The sequence below is a fragment of the Hemibagrus wyckioides genome, linkage group LG12 (genome assembly GCF_019097595.1).
Source record: "Hemibagrus wyckioides isolate EC202008001 linkage group LG12, SWU_Hwy_1.0, whole genome shotgun sequence".
Taxonomy (NCBI): domain Eukaryota; kingdom Metazoa; phylum Chordata; class Actinopteri; order Siluriformes; family Bagridae; genus Hemibagrus; species Hemibagrus wyckioides.
The window spans coordinates 2,681,702-2,691,809 of NC_080721.1; the positions used below are offsets into that span (position 1 = coordinate 2,681,702).

A 10,108-nucleotide genomic window follows, 5' to 3' on the forward strand; every position below is an offset into this window, starting at 1 on the left:
ATTGGAGGAATTTTGCTTGATTTTAATCATTCCCATATCACAACCAAGCCCAGCATTTGTAATACGGGAAATTCCTACACATATTTACAAGCCAGAGATCTCTCAATATAAAATTAGTAGATGAGAATACACACACACACTCACAAAGGCAGCCGAGTCTCGTTCTTTCACCAACTCCCAGAATGTGAACTCGACTCGCACTAGGGTCTGCACTTGTTCTTGAAGTAAAGTAACCCGTGTGTGCGTTCTAGCCGATGACGATAGGTCTAATTTCCACAAAACCTGTATGATGAGTGTCAGGGGAGCATTGTTGGACATGATTTGCCAAAGTTGGCATGGAAAAACTTGTCCTGCAAAAAGCACTGACCTCAACCCCATTGAATACCTTTGGGACAAACTGGAACACTTTTGGAATGAATCGGAATGCTAATTGTAGCCTACGCCCCCTAACCCTCAACGAGGCGCTAATGCTACATAATATAATGTAAAGCTTTCCCAGAAGAGTGAAGGTTATAATAATGGAATTGGACAGGAAGTTCAACATGCAATGTGATGGTCAAGCATGCACATATAGAGTAGATCCTCGTGTCTTACATATTGTGCAAAGTGTTGTAAAATAGGAAGTAAACCAGATGAGTGATAAGGAAAAACAATGAGAAATGATTTCCCTTGGTTGCTCAGAAGACCTGAGAAGCTCCATCAAAATTGGAGCATGTCATACACACATTTCATTTGATTAACAAATCCCCACAAAAACGTTGGCTTGACTCCATTTTAGTTTGTCAGTTAATCTTAACTTTGGCCATTAACCATTTCAAAACTCCACAGTGAACCAACTTACTCTTTTAGCTGGGGCATTCCCATTCACAGGAGTTTCAGGGCTGGTGGAAGTGGAAGTAGGAAGAGCAGGTGTATGCGCATTATTGGATGGAACACCTAATGACTGAGGTGCTCCGGGATTACCAGTGGAGTCCTTTTCTGCATCTTTCTGCAAACTTGGAGCATTTCCACTGCCATCAGAGGGTCCCACTCGACGATTGCCTCGTCCGCCGCCTCGGCTGCCATGTCTAACCGTCGCTCTGAATGCTGGCCGGCAAACATAGTTCTCAAGAATTTTAGGGGGCTTCTTCATTCGTTTGGCCTGGAGGCCTATCTTAAGTTTGACATTGCCCTCTGAGTAGCTAGTCTCTTTGACTGAGAACTGTGGAGACTGCTGCTGCTGCGGGTCACCAGCACTCTCCGAGTTGCAGGGAACAGCCGGCGCCGCATCCCTTTCCTTATCCCACTTCTTTTTTTCGTCTTCATCATCTTTCTTCCCACCTCCTCCTTCCTTCTCACACTCGACTGGTAGGGCACTTGCAGTGAGAGGAGGTGGTGTGGTGGGCCCTCCTTGAGTCCTCTGATCCATTGATGATATGAGAAACAGGGAAGGGCTGAGCAGGATGTGCTCGCAAGAAGTACAGAACTGTAGAATCCAGTTGGAGGTGGCAGATGGGAAGGTGTATAGTAAGAGTTGTTGGGTTGAAGCAGTGGGGTCCGTTCCTGGCTGCCCAGCCCTTGTCGCCTTCAAACTGGTGAGAAAGAGATAAAGCAATTCAATAAAACGCAAGTACACAACCTATAATCTTGAAATGTGAAAAGTACAACATATAGACTGCAACAGGCAAAAAATCTGATAGCTGTGGCCAGCTTGGTAAGTCATACTGTCCACAAGACAGAGGATCCATCTAACCTTTACCACTGGCATCAAGGTGATCAATAGACGACTCACAAATCTGATAAATAAAATTAAAATAGCACATTCAAGACCACAGCATTTATACAGCAGCTCAATATTTTGCACTGCTTCTACTTCAAATGTTTATGAACAAAGCCGAAGCATTAGCTGTATTCAATGTCACTGGAGTGACTGCTTATGAACACAAGCTGTGCAATACAAAGAGTTTCGTACTGCAAAGAGTGAAATTCAGCCGAGTTTTCATGATCAGATGTGTGTGAATCAATCAAATTACACAAAATTCCTCATTTCTCACTTATAGATTTGCCATGACTGTTGTTGCTATGCTCTGTATCTGGGGAAAGTGACCACAACAGGTCCTCTGATCAAATGCTATATTCTTGGACCATTTGCATCACACCAAAGACACCAGACCAAAAAATATAGATATAAATGCAGTTTTTTCCTCTGGGTGGGATCAGCCTCAATCACTGCTCAAATTGCTCTACAGTGGTCACTCGGGAGTATTTTGAGCTTTATTTTACGTGGTTTACTGGCAGCATCGGTGTAGTGTAATGTGACTACATAACTACATTATGCAAATCCACCAAACTCACTAAAAATCATTTCCAGCTAAAACTGTAAATATAACATTATTTGTTTTTAAATTACATCATAACTTAAATCTGTAATGGTGTGATTCATTAGAATCGCCACTGTATATTTGCACACAAAAACCATGCTTTTCCCATTTTGTGTCCCTCAAACACCAAAAGTCTCACTGTCTGGTTCAGAACCTGCACGTAAGAAAGCATATCTGGAACCAAAACTGGAGGTTAGGTTGGAGGACTGTACCACCGTTCATCACTTGTATTTGTAGATGACCAGATAAGGGGATAGCAACAGATACACTATATTTCCAAAAGTTTTGGGACACACCAGTTCCTTTCACTGGAACTAAGGGGCCGAGCCCAACCCCTGAATTCAATGATTTGGAGGGGTGTCCCAAAACTTTTGGCAATAGTGTGAAGTAACCTGCACATTAAAGTTTGTGAACACCTATCATACCCAGATGTGGTTCTTTCCAAACTTTTGCCAAAGATGAACACACACCCACACTTGTCTAGAATGCACACAGTCTTTGCATACTAACTTTTACTTCATTGCTTTCTACTGACTATCACCAAGCAGAAGATTTCTTCTGACATATTGCTGAGACGTAATCACATGGTGGGGAGATGCTGTAGCAGCCTGATTTTGAAAGAGCACTTACAGATGCCAAAAAAGGATTTTACACTGGTGAAGCCTTCATTGTTTCTCTATGAACAAAGAATTTCCTACAGATCAGTCTGGACAACATGTGCCACTTCAGTTTGATGCAACAGAGATTCAACTTGAACTCTGACCTTTACAAAGCATAATCAAGACGAGCCTTCATATGTGAAACAGCACAGACACACTATGTTACCAAAAGTTTTGGGACACACCTCCAAATCACTGAATTCAGGTGTTGTTTTGTTCTAGTGAAAGGAACTCTTAATGCTTCAGCTTCATACCAAGACATTTTGGACAATTTCATGTTTGGGGATGACCCCTTCCTGTTCCAACATGACTGCACACCAGTGCATAAAGCAAGGACCACAAAGACATGGATGAGCGAGTTTGGTGTGAAGGAACTTGACTGGCCTCGAACCTTTGGGATGAATTAGAGCGGAGACTGTGAGCCAGACCTTCTCGTCCAGCATCAGTGTCTGACCTCACAAATGCGCTTCTAGAGGAATGGTCAGAAATTCCCATAAACACACTCCTAAACCTTGTGGAAGGCCTTCCCAGAAGAGTTGAATCAGTTATAGCTGCAAAGGGGCGGGACAACTCCATATTACATTCATGTGCATGTAAAGGCAGATGTCCCAAAACTTTTGGCAACATAAGTGTACATTTTCTCCCATCTTTTCCAAAACACTACTAAAGCCAGAACATCTTCAGAGATTAAAATAAGTACTTTAGGAGATATGAACAATGGGAAAGCTCTGTGAATGAGCAATGTTTTCTAAACCTCTTGATAAATGCAGAACTCCTCTACCTGGGCGAAGCTGATCATCTGAAAGTGCCTCACCTCACTTTTATCAAATCCCACCTAAGAGATCACAATACTGGATGCAGCAATCAAATAGTATCTCCGTGTTGTGACTCTTGCTTGATCTTAATAGCAGGATTCGGTGTAAAAATCGCAGCATCGTGTGATGGCTGATATTTGTTTTGATCAAAGAAGCGCTAATATCCGGCTCTCTTTAACCTTTCAAACCAACTCTAGAGTGTTTAGGATGAAAGCTTGCCCAGAGCAGGTGGTTTCTGTGGCTAAAATCATTGAGAGGCAAGTCAGAGCTGTGACCTCAGCTCAGCGGCCCCCTGGGAGTCAGAGAACCTGGCCGGCTTCTCCGGTTCTATGTGATCGCCAATCAAAACAACAGTGACGGAGGAAGAGCGAGACGCAGAATACGTAAGTAGAGGCAGTTTTCATGCCCCGCAAAGGGCAAAGGCTTAACAACAGACCCAAGAAGCGCTATAAGCATGACCGGTCAAGGCAGTAAAGACCATATAGGTTTAAAAAAAATAAAATAAAATAAAAAAAATAAGTGTGCAGCGATTATTTGGTGTCATGACTTTCCCCATGTTTACTATGATTAGTCACCACAGATCACTAAAATCGATCACCTAATATCTGTCAGATGACATCAGCCTCCTTTCTGGCGTACTACGACACCCCCCATCTTATGTCCTTCGCCTTTTCCTCTTACTCACTTAAGACTTGTTCTTACTCACTTGGAAAGCTCACAGTACAGCGGTCAAAGCTGCTGTGTTCTGGCTAATCGAAAACACATTTTCTCCAGTGCCCCCCTCCCTTCTTCTCTTTCCTCTGTCTATCCCTCCCTCAGTGACAATCATTTTCTTATTTCCTAAGTGTTCTTGGCCCTACAAACTTATCCACTACAGTTATTAAGTCTCTCTCACACACACACTCTCTTCGTTTCTAAGGAGTAAAACCTGGAGTGATATCTTTCATTGGAAAACTGCTGCAGACAAAAAAGTGGATAGTGAATCGTTGTGTTTGTTTGGCTTTCCTTTTGAGTGAAATAAAAAACATAAACTTAAATTAACATATTTGATTGAATTTGAAAGTTTGCATACTAGAAGTCTGAACTGTTCATTCATTTCAACACAGCTTTCCCAGACACGGAGCTGGAAACCTATCCTAACCGCAACTGGAACAAAAGAAAGCCATAATGCCACTTCTGTCTTTCCTTCACTTTCACTTTAAGGACGGGTTTTAGTATCGGCTGACTCAATCCCTCTGCTTGCCAGAAACGTCCGACAAGCACAGACCTGGACACAGTGAATGAAACTATACGACCGTCCCTTCTCTTCTTCCAGAAACCAAAAGACTGATGGTCAGTGAGGTCACTACCGTCTCTTATTTGGAACATATCTCGCATAAACATCGGCTTTCACAGAAAATCAGCTGTGGTAAGAGGCGCATAGCCTTGAGTTTGGCGCTCTGGTCACCTGAAAAATCACCTGAAACTGGAAGCTGGCCTCCACACGGACCACCTAAAGATCACTGTAAATTAAAAGGCATAATAATAGCCGTGGAACAATTTGTGCTCCATCATTAAACGTCAGTTCAACTCAACAGTTAAAAGTTAACCCTATTGTACATTCAGGAATTACCCTGAGTTGCTCATAACTACATAAATTGTGCTTTTTGACTCAGATCAATAACTGAAATGATTTATAATCGAACTATCTGGTGTCAGATCTCTAATGAATCTGGTTCCTCTTGAGGTTTCTTACTCATGTCATCTCTTCTCGATGCAGTTCTTCCTCACCCCTTGCTCAATCGAGACTAATTTAAAGCGTACACATTCCTGTAAAGGAGGTCTACTATCAAGACACCGTGGACGAAGTCTGTCGAAAAACAAACCCGAAACCACAAATAAAAGAACCTTTATCTGCCTTTAACACATTCTGATGCCTTAAATGTAAGAAATCACACTTGCACATAAATCCAATGGTGTGATCAGAAACCAGCTGTCCGATCAGCTGTCCGAAAATTCTCCTGCACTTCCATGTCATTAAGAACGGACAACGGCGCTGAGACGCTCTCTACAGATGGACAATGTTTGAGATCGACCTAATAACAAGACAACAGACGTCACTCAATTAATCTGAGCTCATTTCCCCAGCATGGTTACGAGACGATGACGAGATGCTGATCCTGATCACGATTAGTTTTCGATTCGATCACATTTCCTACTGAAAACTTTTAACTATCAAAATTATCTTAATCACCAATCTGCCTTCCATGATATTAAGGATGTGAATATAATGCCTTGTAATGATCTACAACTTTATCCTGTATTATTATTATTATTATTATTATTATTATTATTATTCCAATTATTAAACATGGAACAAAAACTGATCAAAACTAAACTTTTTTTTTTTTACAGCCCATAATTTGTGTGTCAGTGTTTTTATTTGTCCTTAAAAAGGAGAGTTTATTAAAGTCATAGAACATATTCTAAAGCTTAAGTCACCTTTTAATTTCAATAATACATGAATCTTAAATTTTAAAGAAAAAAAAGTCAAAAGATGCAAGCGAGACAATGCAGACAGTGTCTTATCAACAACACAAATCTGATAAGCTGGACACTAAAGGACCGTATCAGCTTGAGTGTGCGTGGAAATGACCAATACACCGGGGTGTGCTGTAGCCGGTGATGCGCAGACGGGATGGAGGTGAGGGTGGTGGTTTATGCCAACACGAATACAGAGAATATCTCTCACATTAAAGCTCATTAAGACGAGCTGATTAGCTGTATATAACCTGCTAGTGCTGCTCCAGATTACATTTAATAACAACGACAAAACTAGAAGGAATCATCACAGACACTGGGACTCACTGATCAGTCTTTTACTGAAGTTGTGTGTGAATCTTCTGACGGATCGAGAAAAGTTTCAGTAAAGCCGATTTTCTTCATATTGGCCGGTGTAGGTGAATCAGCTTTAAGATGCACAGTGTGTTCCTGACTCAGCTCATTTGCATGTAGCGACGCCCACAAAACTCCATAAAAGGTAAAGCACACGGTCGGCTGGGAGCACGAAATGAGAGTTCAGGGGAGCAGCTGAAAATCACCTTATTTCGACTCACTTCTACAGCAATAACACTATTTAAAAATATATAATATTAGTAATAACAAGCGAGAAATAAATATTCCTTCGGCTGAGGCGTTTGTTTACGACTTCACTCAGACAGACCGGCCCGTCCTTTATTTATTTCTCTTGTTAGAATTAAACAATTCGTCTAGACTATAAGTCTCGCTAAACTAAGTTCAGCCGTATATATTCCGGATATAACATAGCAGCAATCCGTGAAAATAATATTAATAGTAGGTGGACATTTTTTACCCCTGCTCAGGAGCATGAGCCAACTTTTATTTTTATTAAAAAAAAACTTTTATTTTCACAATATCACTGATTCCAACCAAAAGTATGCCGAGAAGAAAAGGCAAGGCCGGCGAGGCGCGAGTTGCCTTGACAGCCATTGACATGGCTGGGGGGGGGGGGGGGGGGTCAAGGGTCAAAGGTGAATGAAAGGTTCCAGACAGATCTACCTCGTCTTAGTCTAAACGACCGTCCAAACAGTGGGTCACTAAATCAGCGCAAAAATGGGTTAAGAACCCTGTCCTGATAAACCCACATGGAGTTATTAATGTGTTCGAAACCCAAACAGACCTTCCAAAATAAAACAACAACAAAACACCTGCCCTTTATTTAATCTGTCTCCAATTCAAAGAGCTGAAAATCACAATTCCAACTAGTTACAGATGTCTAATAAAAAGCTTGAATAATAAATACAGCAGTGTGTGTGTGTGTGTGTTTCTCCTTTTCTTCCCTGCAGTTGTTTTGGGAGGAAATGACCTACACACCTCCTTAACAGTAATAAAAAGACACACAAACGTGAGGATGCTTGACTTTCACCCACCATCCAACCATGCACATGGCATAAACGTGCTTTAATAAATGCTAATAAAGAGTGTAAACAAACTTACTTTTATTTAGAGTCCCAAAAAACACGAGCTTTCACATCATTGGGATCAAAATCCTCCCTTCATGAGTGGCAACATGAGTGGTTCCTTCGGTAAACTGCTGATGTCCCCAAAAACAAACAAATAAATAAAGAAAAAAGAAAAAAACACACAGTAATAATAAAGATCAAAAGTCGTGGAGGAAGACTAATACTAAATCAGCAAGCATTGTAAGAAATGTTTATTTATTCCCCCCCCCTCTATCCTGGATGTGTCCTGGCTCCTTGAGCTCAAATCACAACAGTGACCCCAAACCTATGTCCCTTATGAGCGATATGTACACACAGACTAACACTGCCAGTCATTCAATTATAAAATAATAGATTTCAGGAAAGGTTAAACCATGCGTCCAGGGGAAAATCAGTCACTCTGCAGTGACTATATGTTTATTCTGTGGAAGCAGCGCTGTAGTGATGAATCCCTTTCTGCGCCCGAGACTTTTCTCTCCAGCTTAGCTTACTCCACTAGGCTAGCTATCATTTTTCAGGGTTTGCCTGCAAGCGCTAAGGTGGCCTTCCCTACCAACGTGGCAGTAACCCACGAATAAGCACATGACTAATCGCCTTGTTTTTGTGACATGAATCAGTCAATCAATGCGACGCACACCGTTGAAAAACATGCCAGCGGAATGGTGGTGGTGAGGGGGCAATCAATCCTGTCAGTGGCACATTGCTGATACGGCTAGCTGGCTAACTCCGAGCACCAACGTAGTAGCTTAGCTTTAACGAGACACCACAGCTTAGCCTAGCAAAGTATCATTCTTGCCCAAATGACAGTGATTTAAAAACAAATGCTTGCATCCTTCCTCCGAAACACTGTGAGTAGATGTAAAAGCGTGAGCTATTCAGATAAAACAAACAAACTTAAACAAAAAAACAAACAGCCTGTACGGCTTCATTAAAAAAAAAAAACACGAACTGTCAACAAAATGGCGGCCGCGTTGAATCAACAGAAACCCGAAATGGATCTCTCCCTCAAATTTCCTGGCCTCTTTCTCGTCTTCAGAGCTGAAGTCTGTTTACCCGTAATGTTCCGAAATGTCGCCAGGATTTCCTTGTCCATGGACCGGCGAAGGGTCGTGTTTCTAAAGGCGTGAGAATGGGCCTCTGCCCGTTAATCGGGCCTCCATGTCTGATGAGCCCGTAGCGTTTCTGTCAGTACAACACGGGCATTCTCCCAGTGAGGGGAGGGGGGGAGGGAGAGAGAGAAAGAGAGAGAGACATAGGGAAACACACACACACACACACACACACACACACACACACACACACACACACTGTGTGTGTGTATATATATATATATATATATACATATATATATATATATATATAATGTGTGCGTGTGTGTGTGTGAATGAGAGAGAGAGAGAGAGAGAGAGAGAGAGCGCGCAGAATGTTGAGTTTCCACTTTCTCCCGATTTCCACCTAAATGTTTTCGTTTTTGATTCTCTAAAATGGAGCCCCGTTTCCAAGCAACTAAATAAAATACAGGAATTTATATATATATATATATATATATATATATATATATATATATATATATATATATATACACATTGTATGTATATATGTATGTGTGTGTTTAGACGCAATAAACCGCTTGTATGAAGGTTAAAGAAGTTTATAAAGGGTGATGTCTAGGGCACCCGTGGCAGTGTTTACCCACAGTGAAAATATCGCGACTCCCACGGGAATCGGAGTCAGGCGCGGGGGCGGAAACACACCCACCCACACACATACACACACACACACACACGCGCGCGCGCGCACATACACACATACGCGCACATACACATACACACACCCACACGCACGCACGCACGGCGGGAGGTGGGTGGGGGGGTGTGTGTGTGATCGTTTTCATTCGATGTTTTGCCACGCTCGCGCCGATTCCAGCCACGCCATTGGCTGCAGGTGGTGAAGGGGGGCGTGGCTCACCGTTGCTCAATCCGCACGTTTATTTACATGTCTTGAACAGATAGACTTGTCTGCCTGAATTTGGGTGTTTAGATTAGCCAGATTACAGGTCATTACAGACACATTAGGGATTTTTCTTGTGATTTGTCGTCCATGACACCATAATAACAGTGACCTGAAGGGGAAAAACACTACATTAAATGTTTATTACCTTTAAATCTGTTGTAGATCATTTATGAATTTATTATTTCAGAAAAAAAATGTTTTATAATAAGTTCATAATGATGTTATTACATGATGTACGTTAGACTGGACGAATAACCTGG

General features: G+C 41.8%; 1 protein-coding gene across 5 annotated transcripts in view; it reads right to left on the bottom strand.

The window, feature by feature from the left end:
• ash1l (ash1 (absent, small, or homeotic)-like (Drosophila)) overlaps positions 1–9,040 on the bottom strand; it is a 35,431-nt gene extending 26,391 nt beyond the window's left edge. The window contains exons 1-3 of one of the 5 annotated variants that reach the window (XM_058405309.1): positions 8,889–9,040; positions 7,831–7,924; positions 842–1,571 (exon numbers count right to left, since the gene is read on the bottom strand). In XM_058405309.1, coding sequence (XP_058261292.1) covers positions 842–1,408 — 567 coding nt within the window. In that variant the 5' untranslated portion in view covers positions 1,409–1,571; positions 7,831–7,924; positions 8,889–9,040. Of the gene's footprint in view, positions 1–841; positions 1,572–7,830 lie in introns of all 5 variants that reach the window. The other 4 variants (XM_058405307.1, XM_058405308.1, XM_058405310.1 and 1 more) reach the window with 4 other exon arrangements.
• Positions 9,041–10,108: the final 1,068 nt, after the last annotated feature.